This window comes from Polyodon spathula, chromosome 17 (assembly GCF_017654505.1).
Source record: "Polyodon spathula isolate WHYD16114869_AA chromosome 17, ASM1765450v1, whole genome shotgun sequence".
In the NCBI taxonomy this organism is placed as follows: Eukaryota; Metazoa; Chordata; class Actinopteri; order Acipenseriformes; family Polyodontidae; genus Polyodon; species Polyodon spathula.
The window spans coordinates 30074765-30094470 of NC_054550.1; the positions used below are offsets into that span (position 1 = coordinate 30074765).

At 35.7% G+C, this 19706-nt stretch overlaps 2 protein-coding genes across 7 annotated transcripts in view; both read left to right on the top strand.

Annotated features, from left to right (window-relative positions):
* The window catches only part of foxn3 (forkhead box N3), a 67760-nt gene extending 64878 nt beyond the window's left edge, over positions 1 to 2882 (top strand). For all 4 annotated transcript variants that reach the window (XM_041276129.1, XM_041276127.1, XM_041276130.1 and 1 more), the window contains one exon: positions 1782 to 2882. In XM_041276129.1, coding sequence (XP_041132063.1) covers positions 1782 to 2328 — 547 coding nt within the window. In that variant the 3' untranslated portion in view covers positions 2329 to 2882. The remainder of the gene's footprint in view (positions 1 to 1781) is intronic.
* Positions 2883 to 15263: 12381 nt separating this feature from the next.
* LOC121329630 (stonin-2-like) overlaps positions 15264 to 19706 on the top strand; it is a 29116-nt gene continuing 24673 nt past the window's right edge. The window contains exon 1 of one of the 3 annotated variants that reach the window (XM_041275317.1): positions 15264 to 15332. The gene's annotated coding sequence lies outside the window, so the exon portion shown is untranslated. Of the gene's footprint in view, positions 15333 to 18354; positions 18662 to 18689; positions 18962 to 19706 lie in introns of those variants that run through there. The other 2 variants (XM_041275316.1, XM_041275318.1) reach the window with 2 other exon arrangements.

Genomic DNA, 19706 nt, shown 5'->3' on the forward strand with positions numbered 1-19706 from the left:
CGTTTTCATAAAGCTTTTTTAAAAAGCTTGTTCCAGGACTTACAAGCAAACACGCATACCCGTATAACAGACAGCTATTGCTATTAAATGGCAGGCATAACATTGTGTTTCTATTGTTGTACATCTAATGCTGCTGCACTGAGTTACCATTATACATTTCATTTATATTTACGTCCGTGAGAACACTAACAACACCAGTACTATAATAAAAGTTTCTATTCACAAGCACGCAGTATAGTTTATTACACTTTACAGTTCAAACTGTTTACTTAAAAGGTTTTTTTATCCTTCAAGGCCTTTCAATGCTTTTCAAGCCATAAACTACACACTGTCTGGTTTCCGCCATCAGAAACTTGAACTTCAGTTTGCTGTTCTTCATAGAGATGAAAGTTGTCAGACACTTTTGTGTTTGAATGCTAAGGGGTTATACCATTATTTTAATGTTCAAAAGACCAAAAAGAGACTAAATAATACATCTGAGTAAACAAAAGCAAACAAAGCATTAGTACAGTATCAACATTTACTGTAACTGACTTTTTAATTTTTTTATTAAAAACTAGAAGCTTAAAACAAGGAAATAACTGAAACTAGCATGTCATATACTAGCTGTTACAGAGCACTTAGTGTGCTGGGTCACAACAGTCTCCCTTGCTAGTTTGTCAGTGTCTGTTATCTGCTTGTACACTCAAGGCTAGTTCTTGCATGTATATAGCCATGCTGTTCAAACTTGCAAAGATAGCCCAAGGGACTTTAGAACTACCCGGCTTTTGTGTATATTATTCAGTTTCTGCCCCAGTGCAGTGTGGTACAGCTACTGAATGCTGCTATGTGAACAAATGTGAGCCAAGAAATAACAGCTTTATGCTATTAAATGCACATTCAAACTCATGTGTATCCCTTTCATTTCGTCTAAATTTTGATTAAAACAGTTTTGAATGAATTCTTACTAATAAAGTTTCTGTTTAAATTTGGAGGGGGGGGGGGGGGGGGGGGGGGGGGGGGTCCTACATTTTGTCATTTCTCTGTATAGTGTAACACAAGATCTTCCATTTTGTTCTGGCCCAACGCTCTAACATATTGAGGTTTGCAATAATTTATAACTAGTTCAAGCCAATTGGCTTCTGCTGCTAAGCATTTATTTAGCATACTTAATGACAGCCCCTGTAGTGGTAATGCAGCTCAAAGTACATGTGCCTTCTTCACGCAGAAGTGAATGACACTGCCTTTAGACATCAGTAATTAAATCAGATTGTCTTTGCATGCTGTGCTTTGAGTATAGTTTGAGTCATACATGCAGAAATTAGACAGACTGGGAAAGGCTTCAGTAATTTATTTCATTTTAGCCCAAGCATAGTAGTCATTTACACATTTACAAAAAATAATCTTAACTTTTCATCTTAATAAAGGTGCTATTGATTAGCAAAACCTGTTTTAGATTTTTATGACTCTTGTTGATGTCAAATTTTCAATATATAGTTCTAGACTGCACCTGTCAGCGTGGCATAAAATGTATTTTTTTATTAAAATACTCAAAATAATGCATTATTTATAATAGCTATTTCTAGCTCTACAGTGTTCCATTCCAGTGTGAGTAAAGTCTTCGGCAGTAGACCTGTTACGTTTTGCTTATTCTACAGTTAAGCAGGTACAGTGGTGTTGGTTGATGTACAGTACATAAGAAATGTAGATTTCTGAAAAATGGCACACGTTTGTATGAATGTGAAAATGCTGTTGAGATTTTAAATGGATTATGCTTGTTTTTGTTCTTTTTCTTTCTAAAGGAATGTACTTGCTAACTGCCGGATGCGAAGCGACAGTGAGCCGTCCTGTGGTTCTCCTGTCGTAAGCAGCGACCCTAAAGAGGATCATAACTACAGCAGCGCCAATTCTTCCAATCACAGAAGCACCTCTCCCACCAGCAACTCAACCTCATCTACAGACGACCATTACGACTTCGCTGCGAAGGGCAGCCGCGATGGCAGCGAAGTGAGCGAGGGTAGTTTCCAAAGCAATGAAAGCCACAGCGAAACTGAGGAAGAGGACAAAAAAATGATTAAAAAGGAGACCAAGGATTCTCTTGCTGACAGCAGCTGTTTGGTGCAGCACAAGAAAAGGCAACATTTGACAAAAGCTAAACAAAAAGTTTCCAGTGATACTCTGCCTTTAAAAAAGAGGCGCACGGAGAAACCACCCGAGAGCGATGACGAGGAGATGAAAGAAGCAGCCGGCTCCCTCCTTCATCTGGCAGGGATTCGCGCCTGTTTAAATAATATCACCAACAGGACGGCAAAGGGGCAAAAAGAGCAAAAAGAGTCTATGAAAAGTTAGGACTGAAACATCAGTTTTAATGGAATTTACTATTTTTTTTTTCAGGACATCAGGTGAATTCTAATGATTTGTGGCAATATCAACAATCACTTTGTTTTCCTATATTTTTAAAGCCTTTTTTTTTGTTTTGTTTTTTGTTTTTGTTTATTTCTTTGTTTTGTTTAAAGGAGCTTAAAGCCATAGCAAAACTTTTACTGATGCTCACATCATTTAGAAACAGACTTTTGTCGACCTGAAAATGAAAAAAATTAATTGGCCATATTCTTGGGACACAAATCATTCTATGTGGGACACAAAACAAATTTACGATCTTGATTAAAGTAAAAAACTAAAGTGATAGCAATCCCTCTAATTCAGCAAAGTAAAGTTTTTGCACAGTTGTGTGGACGTTTAGCTGTATCAATGTGTACGTGTTGGAAGGAGACAGTGATACATGATTTGTCGTGTTGTGGATATTTCTATTATGAAATGCATGCAAAAATAAGCAGCACTATGCCCAGTGTCTTTATTTGTGGCATATGGTCAAGAAACAGTAGTTCCAATTTTTTTTTTTTTTTTTTTTTTTTTTTTTTTTTTAAGTTCTTGGTTAGTCAACAATGACAACTGCACTTAATTTACTACTGTGTTGTCACTGTAGCTGTTCTTGTAAAGTCTGCTTGTATGGCCAACAAAACTGTGTCACATCAGAAAGATATCGAAATGGAAAGAAAGAATTGGATACGGGTGATTGGTATTGTTTTCATCCACAGAATTTAGTCTTCTATAAATATATAGAACATTACTTAAAAGCCATAACCCTGAGGTTTCAGAGCAGTGTGCAAAATTATAACATGTCTTCTAATGAAAAAGAAAAGAAAAAAGCAATTAAGGACAAAGCTGTAATCTAGTGATTTATAAGAGAATAGTGATACTTTAATAGGGGATCAGTAAGAGTAATATGAGATTGATAGAAGCTACAAGCCCTGCCATTAGTATTATACCGGCAAAAATATTTCAACTGACTGTGGATTTTTTTTTTTTTTTTTTTTTTTTTTTTTTTTTTTTTTTTTTTTAACTGCCTCACAATGGTCTAAGCAATGTCATCCAGTCAGGATACTGTATAAAGGTTACAATATTTTTTATTTCTGAATTTAGCCAATGTAGCCAACAGGATTTTGCAAACCGTGTTGCATGGGTTCTATAAACAAAAAGAAACCGTTTTTTATTCAAAGTTCATGTAAGGTAAATAATGTATTTAGCATGGAGCATGAATTATTTTCATATATAGAACATAGAGAAAAAGGTGATGCCTCTACTTTTTAAGCCCTTAGGCCTAGTTTTTATTTTATTTTTTTGAAGCAGGATTTTAAAGTTAAACCTTCAGGGACATACACTTGCTCTGCAATATGAAGACTTCAGATTTCGGGTAGGGCTAGGACGGTTGAATACACTGCCTTGTCTGCACATTCAGCCTATTTTGCTTTTAAAATGAATACTGTTAACATGTGTAGGGTTTATGATCTGTATGTGTTTTTGCTCACATATTTAAGGAGAAGTTAGTAGTGAGTGTAAATCCCTAGTAATACGTGTGTCTGCGTTTTTTATTTTTTGAAAGTCCACAAATGTTTCAGAAAATCACTTTGACCACTGCCACCTAGAATCTGTGTTTTACATGATGTTCTGTTTCCTTTATTGTACTTTTATTGCTTCATTCGTCATGAAATCTCATTCTAGAGCTGTTCCCGGGTTCAACGTCAGTATTACTTCCTGTTGACCAGTCACAAAAACTGTTCCTGAACACACACATTGGTTAATACCACCAGTTATTGGACTGCATTACACTAACAATCCAGTACTTTGAAGATTTCAGTGCCAAAACCTGTTGGTTTGATCAGTCACATTCATATCCCAGCTGTACTTTTTTTTTTTTTTTATTGTTGAATGTCCTTATATTAAGTGATACAAACCTAGCTGCCACACATTAGGATGTCTCTACAAGTTTTAGAACTGGCCAAAATAGTCATGTTGAAAATTGTACACATAAATGTAATCCTTTTCTATTTCAGTAATCATGGCAATAATAGTTATACTCCAACTAGCTTGGATCTATTAAATTCTTGCACTTTGGACAATTGCAACGAACTGGAGAATGTAGTTCTTCGTTCTGTACTAAGTAGCTAGTATGGTCCTATCTGCAGATCATCTCCAGCTTTATACTATCTTAGTACCATTTGCAAATACAGGGAACAAAGTTTGGGATCAGCTGATCCTCAACTTTTAGTACAGAACACAAGGATAAACTTGTACTGCAAATTCCAATTATAATTCTAAAGCTCTATTGTATTCAGTGTTTTCTTACATTTGTATTAATTCTGTATTTGTGTATAATTATAATACACACATGAAAAGACATAGGCACAGTTTAAAGAATGTTTGAAAACGAAGACATGTTTAAAAGATGAAAGCAGGCAGGTGTTTTGCTGAACTAATTTTATTACGCATACCCTTTTATTCAAGTAGCATATTTTTAAAGTACCAGCAGTTCAAAGGACACAGTTTAAATTAATGTCAATGTACTTTATTTTATTTACATTTAGAGAACTTTGTTTAACTCAATGCTTTATTAAAATAAAAAAAAAAATAAGCAATTCGTTTCAATTGTTGAAAATACACATCAAGGCGTTCTATTCATATAAATACGGTAACAAATTAGCAAAGCTCTTAGTCCAAAGAATCACTGGCAATTGAGAACATTAAAACGTACCTGCAGACCTGTCTGGAAGCGCTCGATTGTATTGCAATTGAAACTGTCCTGCAGTCTATCATTAGTACTGTCCATCCAAACTAACCACAAGATCATCTGCAGTTAGTACACTACTTTTAGTTCATTGCAATTAACCACTTGTGTCTGGCATGAGTAAATAAAGTACAGATTCCCCAACATATGCACAGTAATTTAACATTGGTAAATTCATGGATTACCTCTTTCTTGAAAGCTCATGTTCAAAAATAGTGTTGTGCACTGTGTTCACTGAGAGAACTGTTCTTAACTGGGAAATCTTTTCAAATTCTAGGAGTGTATACATGTAAAATAAAATCAACTGTTTAGTCACTGTTGAATAAATAAGGCTGTGTGATTAATGAAAATAATGACTGTGCAAACAAATCTGTGGCAAAACAGACTTGGCTGCCCCATAAGAATCTGGTCAAAAATGACTGCCTTTCTGTTAAACTTGTATTATGTTACTCACACTCACTACATAACTTGCCCTTTAGCTTCATGCTGTAGTAATGATTTGAAATGGGAAAGAAATACAATGTTTATACTAGCCAAGCAAATAATAGTGATAAAATGCACTTTTTTTTTTTCTTTTTGTAAACTGCCATTTTGTTTAATGTATGAAAGGAACTTTGAGAAAAAAAAAGTTGTAGTTATTTTTGTTTTGTTCTGCAGGCATGTGCACTCGGCCAATCTGTATGAAATAAGGAAATGCTAATATGGAGGCATAGTTGCGTTCTATATTTCTTTTGATGTGTAATCATATTGCCAAAGACAAACTATTTCATCAATTATTGTAAATATCACTTTGTCCATTACTATGACAAAACTTTTTTTTTTTTTCTGAAACCTATCATAAAGTTTCTGTGATGTATTGTCTTCCAGTTGCAATAAAAAATAAGAGTTGCATCAGTTGAAACACACTTTATTTATTTATTTAACTTCCACTGCCTGAATAAAGTGGTGATTTTAAAGACAAAAATCGGTGCATGGAGTCTATTCAACTAATCTAAACAATGACAGATCTTTATACCATTAGCATTCAAATGAATAAAAAATAATAAAATACTCCCAGAATCCATGTATGGTGTCACAGAAAGAAATGCCTTGAAGAAGCACAGGGACACTGAGGTGTTGGTTAACACTGAACAATCCTTTTTGATGGTGGTATTATTAATGGTTTAGATCAATTGAATACACCCTCGTGTCTCTTAAAAGCACATATGGTAAGTTTCACACCTTATGTACTTAATGAACATATTCATAGTATATTTGAAGTACTGTAATGTAGTGCACATTAGAGTCCATCCAATAATCAGGAAAATCTACATGGTAGATATTACAAAACATTGATAGAATGTCATATATATAATTAATGTATATAATGAATATATAATGAATATGTTATGGGACAAAGGTTGTCAGTGTAGATTGGGTAATCAACCAGTAAGCTTTTCAATACACCTTGTTTGCTTCACTTTCATAATTCATAGTTGCCATTTGAAAGCTGCATGCAGAAAGACCTTTTTAATCATAGGCCATTGCCATTTGGAATTATTTTACCACACCCATGGCCAACTTTGTTGCCATGCAACCAGTGCCAAAGGAAAACTGGTGTGTAACTAAATACTTGCAAATGCTTGTTTCTACTTGTTAGCTGACAAACGTTTAAAATATGAAGGATTGCACTGATCTGTTGCCATGGGTCTTTTTTTTTTTTTAAATAGATATCAGAGTTTCTAACTTGATGGCCTGAAACAGTCTGTCATTGACTCCTTGGTTTCTGTCAATCATGTTGAGAAAAGAAAATACCTGAGGAGACTGAAACATGATTTATTCTAAAATTCCAATTAGCTGTCTGTCATGAATACAAGATACATTCTGGCTGCCAAAATGATGACATATCAAACTCAACTGTAAAGGTAGTTTTATATCCAAAAGTTAAGTGTTGGAATCAGTTCATTACTTCTGTCTGTTAGATTACTGCTCTGTGTTTCATCATTTGCAATAGTATTACAGAGCTTGCTTGTAGTAGCAGTCTGATGTTGGTCTTGTGGCAACATCTCAAGACGGTATACCAGTTATTTTATACAATGCTGAGAGATCGGTTTTATAGACTTTATAATGTGCATTATTAAATTATTTTAATTTGACTTTCGTCCAAATTTGCAAAAATGACTCGTGACTATAGGATATTGATTTGCCCAACAGGCACCTATATAGTAATATGCCAAATTAATACTGAAATATATATCCTGAAAACCACTAAAAGTGTAAATATACAATATCACCTAGTTTCGCAGAAGGTTTCTACCATGTTCCACATCAGTGCCATTCATCATGTAAATCAAGCCGTTATCAGGGCTGCATCATGGGGTGCAGATTTTAATGTCTTCAGATCCTGCTGGCAGTGTCTTTAAAACTATGATAACTATATCGTCAATGTGTAACCATCATTGGCCAGACCACTAAATCATCTACTGGGCAATCATTGGTAGTATTAAACTATTAATATGCATGTATAGATTGGTAAGGCTAGCTTTATTATTTATGTTTGTGAAAATCAAGAATGGGTTGTTTCTCTCTTAATTAGTATGTTGTATAGACATATTATTATGTAGCATTTCTGTTTAGAATCTTAATATTCTTCAGATTATTTGTACAATGTCTAGTAAAAGGGAGAGTAAGCCACATACATGACAGGGTTTAAATTATCAGAGCTCCTCCACATCCCTGTCGTTACTGGGCCCCTTCCGCAGAGGAGAAGATAATGGTTTTATTCCCTAGTTATAGTTATGTGATGGGAGATGTCATTGTGTGAGGGCTGTGGATGACTTTGATCAATTAGTCATATGTCTCTTGCCCAGCAGGGTTATACGAATTAGCCCAGCAGCAGCATAATGCGATGATGTCATGATGATTCTTAGATTGAAGTAAGGTTTCTGTTTTGCTCTGATGTCATATTGATTTCTGCCTGCAATGTCAGGGGATGTTAGTGACATGTGGGCAGAAATGTAGCAGTAGGGTTACTGAGGAAACAAAAAGGTGGTGGCAAAATGTATTTGAGAATAAATACACTTCTTGGTCAGGAAGGTTTTTATATATAAAGATAAAACAATGATTTATACAGACTTGTATATTTCTACATTAGAGAATACTATAGTTTTCTGAGTGCTCATTCAAAAGGTAAAACTGTAAACCACAGAAAAGTAACAAAGCTACATGATATACATATGTTTGTAATGAGTTGTTAATGAAGTAGTCATGTATGCTCAAAGTATTTATATTTAAATCATTAGAATAATTTCCAGTAGTGTTTTTTTTAACGACCTTTGTTGATTAGAAACCAGTGCATATTGTGTGACTTGACCGTGAAAGCTTAAGGACACAAAACATTAAAGATGTCCTGCATCTCATCCTGTAAGAGAAATAAATGATAATTGCAAAGACCTTTGCAATCCCTACAGTAAATGTGTTAGTTGATTGAGCAGAACTCAGTGTCCTGTGTTTGAATCTGCGTAGCCTTACTGGACAATACCTGCATGTGCAATAATGCTGGAAGATCTTTTATAGTCTGCAGGGATTTTGCTTCTAATTTGAAGAAGAAAAAACAATTTTGTGCATTTTGCTTCTGAAACACATTTTTGGCTCTAATTGTTTCCAATTCCCAAAATGAATTTAATCTTAAAAATAAATGGCATTGCCAAACATTTGAGAAATCATCCAACATTTTTCCTGTCCACTGAAATGATTGTGCATGGTTCGTGGGAAACTTCATTTGATGCCAAAACTATTTCACAATAGTGGCTTTATTAATAAATTAATAAATTAACAAACAGAGGTGTCTGCTTTGTTAATAACATTGTTTTACATCTGATAAAAACCTATCCTTTGGGCAGTGAATTACTTTTGTTTGTCTTTGTGTTGTGCTTATAGATGGAGTTTAAAAATCCATATGGTTACCATGGAGCTAAACAGTACAAACTGAGATTAAAAAACTCAGTTGCCTGGTTCAAGTCCAGGCTATTCCACTGCCAACCATGGACGGGAGCTCCCCGGAGGCGGCGCACATTTGGCAGAGCACCGACCCGGGGCGGGGAGAGGGCATAGGTCGGCCAGGGTGTCATCGGCTCACTGCACATCAGCGACCCCTGTAGTCCAGTCGGGTGTCCACAGGCTTGCCTGTAAGCTGTCCAGAGCTGCATCATGGGTCTGCAGTGTGAAAATAAGCAGTCGGCTGACTGCACATGCTTTGGAGGACAGCGTGTGTGCTTCTTTGCCACTCCTGAGTCAGCGAGGTGGTTGTAGCGGTGAGCTGAGCCTAAAAATAATTGGCTTTTCTAAATTGAGAGAAAATGAAAAAAACAATTGGCAACTACTAAATATCTATCTCTCTCTCTCTCTCTCTCTCTCTCTCTCTCTCTCTCTCTCTCTCTCTCTCTCTCTCTCTCTCTATATATATATATATATACTGTTTTAAAAGTGATTGCATGGCTGCCCTTAACTTCAGCAAGACATTATCATGTCTAAGTGTAAATAGTTGCTATACATTTTAAATAAGTTTTCAAGGGAACAAGTATATTTTGTCAACCATCGCCTAAGAACTATGATCCTGAGTGGAGTATTTGGATAAACCTATAAGTCTGCACATTTCCATAGCAATTACAGAATGCATTTAACAGCATGGGTTTACATACATTGTTTGACAGATGCAGATCTGGAGCACACAAAGCATTTGTCAGTTTCAAATCCCAACCAAGTTAATGCATCTCCATTTTGCTGTTCTGATTAAATCATGTCTTAACTATTCCTTTATGATCTTAACTGTTGCTGATCTAAATACAGGCACTCTTTAACTCTCTGCTAACATAAACCTATTTCCGCTGCTTTTCTGTTGTATTGCGAGATGTTAGTATGGGAACAAACACTTTAATATAGGGCTAAAGGGTCTTAGTATTTTAACCCCTTTGTCTCTTGAGAGAGGAAGGGAGAGAAGACATTCTTTTCAATTGTAATTTACACCACACTTGACATCTTTAAAAGCCATTACTAATTGTGTGCTAAGTGTTCTTATTCCACTAGGTGTCACTGTGCACATTACAAAATAGAGGGTGTCTATGCAACCCCTCAATATACCCCCTGATGATCAAGTCTGCAGACGTGCTACCTAGACAAGACACATCTGTTTCTACTGAACAATGAGTGGAGCTACTTGGTCTTGCCTCTACTATTTAATCTATTCTCTATTTTATTGAACAGTTCATGTATATATTTCATTTTCATTTGTCAACATAATTACTGAGCTCCTTTTGGTTAATTAATTTGTTTTTATTGTCTTAAGAAAATACACATTTGTATTATTATGCTCTGACCATAATTGATTTAAAAATGACAACCTTTCACACGGATTAACCTTTCAGACGAGGGCCCGGTGTCCTGAACTCAATGATTGTGCTGACATGAGATACTGGATTTTTATCATTGCGTCTCCTTTTCTCAGGAATGAAAGTGGAGTTATCTCTGCAACCATTGCCGTTTACAGCTCCCATGCCTCGGATATTCTCTTTTCACTACAAATGAGGCTGCAGAAAAAATGAATGTCCTGCAAGCGCACTGTGAACTGCAGTTACGTCATTTGCTTTTCAGAACGCTCTCGTGCCCTTCATCTGAAAACATGCCTACAGAACCCATTACCCAACAGAAAATTAGGGTTTATGTTTTATATACAATCACTCAATGGAAAAAGGGGAAGCTGTCTTTAAGAAAATGAAAGGCTGCACTCTGTTCTCAAAGTTTTGTCTGTCCCACAGAACACAATGACTGGAATCTCCAGGCACCCTGCCATTTCTAATTCTATGTGCCAATTTTGAATTAAGACAACTTACATAAGCCAGTGTTTGTTGAAGATACATGTCTGTGGCTCACATTCAATAACCTTTGTGTGCGTTAAATACCAGTTTGCACAGAACAAGGCAGAAAGTAAACTTGCTAAATTAGCTATTGATCCCTTTCAAAGCTTAATAGCAATCAAGCTGCAATGTATAGTCAAATTTATTAGGCTCACCTATATGAAAGAAGGTCAATTGATTTGCAATTAATAATCAAGACCTTATTTGGAGCAGTAATCTAACTAGGCAGACAGCTGGAATTACACTTGTCAAGGATGGATTACAATAACTGGATGTTGTAATTTCACACCGTTTGTATGGTAATGTTTTGACACCTAAATGGCATAAAATAAGGAAACAGTTTCATTATAGCTTTCTGCTCATTTCATTGCAAGGATGCAAGGATTCTGAATAAATCAGGCATATGCTCTTTTCTAAAGGAGACAATGCATATTGGATCAGCTAAGGCAGCATAACCAATATAATCAAGCTTGAGTTTGATTATATCAGGTTTTGCATATGAATTATTTATTTTTATTTGCATATATACATGTATGTGTGCAGTATAACGCACATTCCAAACACTGAGATAAAAAAGGGAATGTGATTGATCTTTAGGGTGGCATTTAGCCAGGGTAAGTTGGAACGTGCTGCACAATGTAACATTTCTATTCTCGGCTTCCACAGAACCTGACACACAAAGCTAGTCTTCAGGGTTTTAGATGTAGTGGACTTTATGATCTTGAATTAGCCATTTGTGCTCCATACATTCTGTGCCTGAAAGCTTCTCAGAAGTCAATCTGACAAACAATGCCAGACAAAGCATTGCTGTCCTTGTCTATTAGAGATTGCCCAATGCTGGTCAGTGTACAATGTTTTTTTTTTGTTTGTTTTGTTTTGTTATTGGTAGACATGTTGAATGGATTTTATTTTGCATGTTTTTTTTTTTATTTTTTTTTAATTGCATTGGATTTGAAAACCAGTCGCAATTCATTATAAGACTTCACTGGGGAAATTAAATTTTTCAATAATTAGCCTCTCTTTTTGGCAATATAAACACATAAGTAAAGAAATGACTTTTGTATTGACTCACAGTTATATCTTTCTCTCCCCCCGCTTCCACTCTTCCGATTCCCAATTACATCATTGTGTTACAATTATAGAATAGGGCAGATGTCAGTCAGCACATTCATTTGGGACTGGTCCAGGAAATCCCCTTCTGCTAAACACAGATTGACCCGACGTTTAGACAGAGAACCCAAGCCCCTAATAAATAAAAACCAGGTTCGTTGCTAGTCAAACTGTTGTTTAATTTGTTTTTATATTTTAAAGAAATGCATTGTACACTGATCATCTTCAACCAGAAATCTTTATTTCTATAATAACACTTTATGTTGTATTTAAACGAATGGTTATCCTTTTTTTTTCTTTTTTTTTCTGTATTATTTAACATATTAAATAATTTGAAACACAACTGAATATACAAGTTTAAGGCATTTCAGAAACTGTTCAATATAGCCTCTTGCATACTCAGTAAGGTACAAGGTACAAACAAGTTCAAAACCTTCCAGGAACATGAACAGGTGACCTTGCTGTGATAGGAGACCAGAGAGTAAACAACAGTAAGAAATGTCCAGTGACACGTTACCCTGTTAAACAACGTTTCTGCAGTCCTGCATGCTGTGAACATTGCTGTGTTTTATCTGAAAATCGCCAGGTTTATGGCATTTTCTTTTGGGTACACTGTGTCTGTGTAAGCTAAAGCCATTTAAGGTCAGCAGTGTCAACCAGTCAGACCTGGAAAGATAATATCTCGATTACCTTATAAAACGACGTGACTACTGGTATTAAAACAGGTCTGACAGTACCACACACAGCTGGCTGGACAATGAGGTTACTGCATAAAAAGACAAAAAGAAAGCATTCAGAATAAACAAGATGGCGATGATTTCATAATATACAGACTCCAAACATACACAAAGGAGCATGCAAGCGTCAAAGAAACTTGTTAAAATAAATACAAATGTATCCCACCCTGTTATTGAAAGAGTTGATGAATCGATTAATAATAACTGGTACAATATTTTCAGTAATTGTTGTATTCTTCATGATCTCTTAATTCTGGGTGAGAAAAAACAGCTCATTGTTCTTATTCTGAAATGGGCTGAACTAAACCTTGTCCTGTTCCCAGAGGCCTTGTATAATAGAATGATGAAAGTGGAGAGGTTGTTTTTTACAGAGACAACTCTCTATTCACTGGTGAATCCGTTTGTCTTTCAAAGAACACTTACTCCCTGTGCTGTGCATATAACAACCGAACAATGGCTTTTTATGCTGCATGGTTCAAATTCAGTAAAAAAAACTCTAGAATTATATGAACCAGCCAAAACCAAGCTTAATGTTTGATTAAGCCTGAGCATTATTAATGACTTACTTTTATTTCCCACTAAATTATGAAAGATGACACAAGAAAGTGGCACAAATCATTAAACCTATTTGCTGCTTTAACAAAAATACACTGCTAGACCTTCCTCAAATGTTTGACCTAAAACAATGTAATCAGAGTGATGTTGAAAAGAGAACTATATTACTGTATACCTTCACAGTGCTATCTGGCTTAAGAAGCTCAGTAAATGTCCAATCAAACCCTTAGGGCTTTTAATTAAGGTCCTACAAGTAAATATTACTGTAATGTTACAGGCTGTCACAAACCCAGCAAATCCAAGTCTCTGTGCCTTTTCAGTTTAATGCGAAGGATTCTGCCGCCACCTACTGGTGGAAACACTACAGTACAGGACTTACTTTACCCGCAAACAAAAACTTGTTTTTGTAACGATTGGGATGGGGCATTTGCTGCATATTTCCCTTAATAAGAATTGCTCACTAATTATATGATATCCCTGAACACATTTTTTAAATGAATTAACTCTCTTACAAAAGCAATAGCTACCCAAAATATTATTTTTGCAAACAGAAGAATGACTAGGTGTGTGGGCAATCTCTTGGTCATTTTACCCTGGCCAGACCTTTGCTAAATATATTGGTATTCTTGAATAGAGAATGATCCCATCTTTAAATGCATGCATACGATTTTAACCTGTAACTAAATAAATAATACAACATTAACAAGACTGCCGATTAACATTAACATGAAAAAAAAAGATGAATTCTTACTTGTACTGTGCATTAGACCAAGAGTTACATTGCCTACCCAGAAGGTGTTGGTCTCAGTTACTCTGTACACACACAATTGCTGGTTTCGTGTTAGTTTCTAGTGTGTTAGATTTGCAATGACATGGCAATACAATACACTTATAATATACACATAAGTGCAAACTGGTTCTGGAAAGTTGCCATGGTACAGCTGATTACAAGAGTCTATTGGTTCATACTGATGTGAAAAATACAATGTTACTGCATAGGTACAGTTGTACAGATGGCTCAAACGGCTGCAGCTTCCCTTGTGTTAACACTGCCGTGTGCTTAGTGTTACTGGTGGCTGAACCACGTCTTTGAGCTGCAGAAACTAGCTCTGGCTTTAATGTGAGGGTCTTTATGCAGATCACATTAACACTTGGAATACAGGCACCAGATGGCGCTATAGAACCAGATGTTATCTTCAGTGCTTAATGACTTAATATACAGAGACAAAAAAAGTGGGAAGATGACAGTTGCCAACTCTAGAGGTATAACAAGGAACCTTTAGCTGATAAATCATATCACGTGTTCATGAATCTAATCTACATATTGTTGTGTCACAGGTTGCTATATGATAAACAGCACAGACAACACATATAAATATTGGCAGTAGAATTTTAGCACATTTCTATTCAGAAAATTAAAATAGATCTATTTTAGTATTTCCCTGTGTTGTATATATATATATATATATATATATATATATATATATATATATATATATATATATATATATATATATATATATATATACATTGTGATTTATTAAATTATCATTACATTCTTCTTGGAAATTCCAGCAATCACCCAAGTCGTGGTTTTGAAATACCGTATGTAAGAACTAAGTAGATAACGGAGACATTGCACCTTTAATTTTACACAACACATATATTTTGCTGTTAATAAGTCAAAGCTGTTTATTAAGCAAAAGCTTCATTATTTTGTCAATATTTCTGTACGCCAATCATAAATAACGGTTTCAAAACCTTGTTTGTTGTTTTGTTTTCGTTGCTGTTTTACGACAAATCGAATCTTTCCCCGTTCTACAGTCTTTGCTCTTCAGCGCAGCCAATCACTTACTGATTAGGTTCCTTTGCTTCAGCGTGAAATCCTACACTAGTACAAACAAACGGAACTGTAGCACAGTCAGAGTAGTTCTGGTGAGTGTCGTGGGCATAAATGTTTTAAAAACTTTTTTTTGGTTGTCTTTTGCATGAAGTTTCAGTTCTCGTGGCGTACACGCTGACAGATATGTAACTGCATAATGCATTTTAGATTTGTATTAGTGTTCTCACCATTTCGTTTGTTATACAATTGTGGTATAGTATTTTACCAGGTTGAAATCCACAATTTTAGCAGCGGGTTAGTGGCTGGGGTGGTTTTATTGCGTATAGTTTGAGTATAAATGGTTTCGCAACACGTTTAATTAAAGCGTGTAGATTCGAGAAGAAACTGTTCCAGGTCTTCACCACAGACTAGTTTTAGAAATGCCGTAGTGTAATTAACGACCAGTTTTTAATCCTGAAAAAGGACCACTTCACAGTACAGTAGCGTTACATGCAGTGTAATCATTTGAAACACCGGGAACTATCCGCAAGTTTTTAGAAATGAAACACAGCGCTTCTTTGTGAATTGCTCGCGAGTGTATATCAGAGTTGTTTCCACCTGACTGAGTTGTTTACACAACCGTGATAGTTTAGTGCGAGGCTTCGGAATCCCTTCACGCATAGTCAACATAATTGTGCAGTTTGGTGAAATAAGTTAGTCGTACAGTATGTAATGCTTTGGAAACATGACCGGTTTAATGTAAATGACAGCTATGCACTATTTGAATAAAAACACTGGCAAAAATGGCACAGCGCTGTGTTTCCTTGTATTTTCAGTTAAACGTCATCATCTCTATCGATACTGTGTTTTCTGAACTTTGAAACATGTCAGAAAAAAATATATATTGAAGGGTATATATTGAAAGAGTTTAACCGGATTGTTGTTGTTTTTTTAAGGAGCTTATTAAGTACATCAATGTTAAAATGAATAATTTTAGCTGACGGTTACACCCACAGCACCGATGCTTATCAATCAATACAACAATGTGGTTATAATATAATTTGGCATAATGCAGTCCAACCACATTGTCAACAGTGGGTGTAGCTGTTGGCACAGTAGTCCTGTTGTGCTGCCTCCACCTGCAGGATTTTTACTGTATGTCCTCTCACCCTCCCAGAATAACACTACCCCTGACACTGAGATGTATCACCCTTATTGTTACAAGGTTCTCGATAGTTTTGACTGTTTTACTGTATTCCTTTACATTTTGCAAATATACTCTTCAGCTGTTATTATTACTATACATTGAAAAAAAAAAAAAACTGTAAAGCCAAGTTTTATGGTAGTAATGTTGACCAACTATTGCACATGACAATGTCTGGAGCTACAAATCCAATGAATTTTCTAGCCTTTACTTTCAGTAGCCAGGTCCATTGTTTTGAGTGTTAAATTAGCTCTGTACCTTAGCTTTACTTTGGAGATTTGAAGCCATATATATACATTTGCAGACAGTGTTTGAAGTTCTTACAGAAACAGGTTCAGGTGATTTGTAATAACTTCAGGTTTTCATTTCAGTAAAACTGGCTTTTAAATCAAAATAGGAATGTATTATGGGTATAGTTACAGATCTGTTTGGGTCTGGGTGGACTGCCTTTGTATTTGTCCAGGATGCTGGAGTACTTCCCAGAGGTCATCAGAATGACTGTTCAGATGGGCTGCTGGGGTGATGCTGACATCATTCACTGACACAGTTAATGATGTTTCTGCACCTGTATAAAACTAATCAGCATGCATATGAGTGGGAATCCTCAAGGGGATAGGGCTAGGCCTAATTACATCACAAAACAAGATGGATATATGTTCCTCATATTTGTTTTATCCAATGCACTCCTGAATTCTAATGGACTAGGAAGGTAAGACTTGTATTAGCGTTGAAGCCTGCTTAATCATCCCTAGTACCATCTTCATTTATATTTTTCCTTTTCTAAGTTGATTATTACAATTAATGAAGTGACTCAGGAAAGAATTGCCTTTGGATTCTCTGGGGTTGTGTGGTGAAGTATTTTAAGGGCAGCTAGCTTCCTGTCTTGCTGTTAAACATGTCACGTTTGTGTGCACTATACAGAGACTGGAGATTGTCTATAGTGAAGTATGTTGCTTAGATGATTTCTTATTAACTCTGTCTTGAATGTAGGGCTGTACGATAGATAACTCTTGAGTCATAGACAGTATAGCTCTGCAATGTGGAACTTTGGATTTGGGGGCGAAGCTGCATTCGGTAAGTCAAAATGCAAAAAGAAAGTGCTGTTATGAAGTGTTTTTTAGTGGTTCTTGGGAATTCCATAGTCAAAGGTATGCTTCTTTTAAAAGATGTGCAGCTTTAGTTTATTTATGTGTTTAATTGGACATTGGAAAAGACATACTGTGGAGTGACTGGCATACATAAGGTAGGCTATGTGACCCCAAAACAGTTCTGCATGCTGTACAATTCTAACTGACAGGTATTGCGTGAGTGCCTTTTGTTTAGTCACACATTATGGAACAGAGAGAGAAAGGAGGGTCTAGTAAGTCAACATATATTGAGTGACTCAGTTTATGCAAACATTTATATATTTAATGCATACCAAATCAAACCCTGTTTTACTCTGTTAGTTTATTTGACTGTCTTGAAGAATTACACCAGTGGACAGGTTGAGTTGTGCACTGTTGAAGAGGGAGAGAGGTGAGTGTGAATGATGTCAGAACAGATGGGGGGGCAATAACAGTATTTGAAGTGAGCTTTGAGAAGATGTAAACATTTAAGTGTTTGTTGCAAAAAAAAAGTGTATTCTTAGAAAAGTACTGAAAAGTTAAAAAAAAAAAAATAAAAAAGTAAACCTTATTTTTTTTAAAACAGTTGTATTAAAAACCTAAATTGTACCAGTCCCAGTGATATTGCAATATTTTTTTATGTGAGAAACTTCAGTTTTTTTTAATTTTTAATATTTATTTTAAGACGTGACCTTCACTGGCCTGATTGCTATGATAATTACTATATGTAGCCAGTAGTCTGGTCTAGTAAGATAATATTGCAAGGCTGTTCTGCTTCTGTTTAGTCATCCAGTACTCCAGGATCATCATTCACTACTTGCTCAGAATAAATTACCATGAAGTTCAACTCTTAGAACAAGGGATCTTACAGACTACCCTGTGCTCGTCAGTAAGCAGTTTGTTTGTGGCAGGTTTCCACCAGGAGCTAAATATTCAGGAATGTTTATATTCTGTGAAGAGTGTATTGAAAACAGCAATTGAGGTCTTGTGTTAAATGTATTGGGTTTAAAAAGCCAAGTCTTGGCAGTAGCAATGGGAATTCTTTAAATAAACAGCGTGGATTGAGCAGAACTTTGTAGGTGATTGAGCACATGTCCAGTGAGAGGAGAGGAACATGTATCTGCAATTGCTGGTGAGTGTCTTTTCAAAGACAAGAGAAGAGAATAAAGCAATGCTAGTTTAGCTTGAAAACAGGATAGAAAATGAAGTTGATAAAAATGTGGGCTGTGATGTAATACAGAGAAAACTGGAGCAGCAGCTTCTGCTGGCTCTGGGAACGCAAGGGACTGGGAATGGGAATTTCACTGGTGAGCTACAAAGGGTGTGTTGACCAATTACTGTAGTGGGCTGCCGATTGAAACACATTGTGGATGGTGTCAGAGGAGAGCCTTTAAAACAAAGGATACAGGACAGAAGAACAGAAATGTTTAAGGTAGGGTATACAGAATATTGTATGAAACTTAAAGCACATCTGGACTATTACTGTAAATACAGTATTTGTTTCTGTGTCTACAGCACTTGTGTGTAGATCTTTTATTATTGTTTTTTGTTGATTTTATGTCAGAGAACTCTAGTTCAAATATAACAGTAACACAGGGTAACATGAAATAAGTAAATCTCTATCTATCTATCTATGTATCTATCTATCTATCTATCTGTTCATTCATTCATACAGTATACTAATCCAAAGTCTGGTAGTCCAAATTGAAACGTAATCCGAGCTGTGCTCTCACAATGATAGCAGCTACAAATACCAAACTTTAATATAAAAAATATGAGTTGAATGTGTAAAACACACACAGCCTCTCCGTATATTAAATTATATGGGTTATTACCACGCTTTGATGAAAAGTCAGTGTAAAAACCAAGGCATTTTTAGTATTGACTGTACTGTGAAAAATGAATTACCCCAACAGGGTCCGGTCTCAATATTCCGTTTCCTTCATGCTTAGTGGGAAACACTTTCATGCTAATAACATTGGGCTAGAATACGCAGCTGGTTGTATCCACCCCTATGAGAATGGGAGGGATGAAGTTTGTGACTTTGTTCCAAAGGATGGGATAGGATAGCATACAACAGCATTGTTTCATACTGTGAGATTATAAACATCAAATTGTGATGTGTAATTCCTTTACTGTCACTGAAATAAAAAAATAAAAAATACATCTATTGTTTA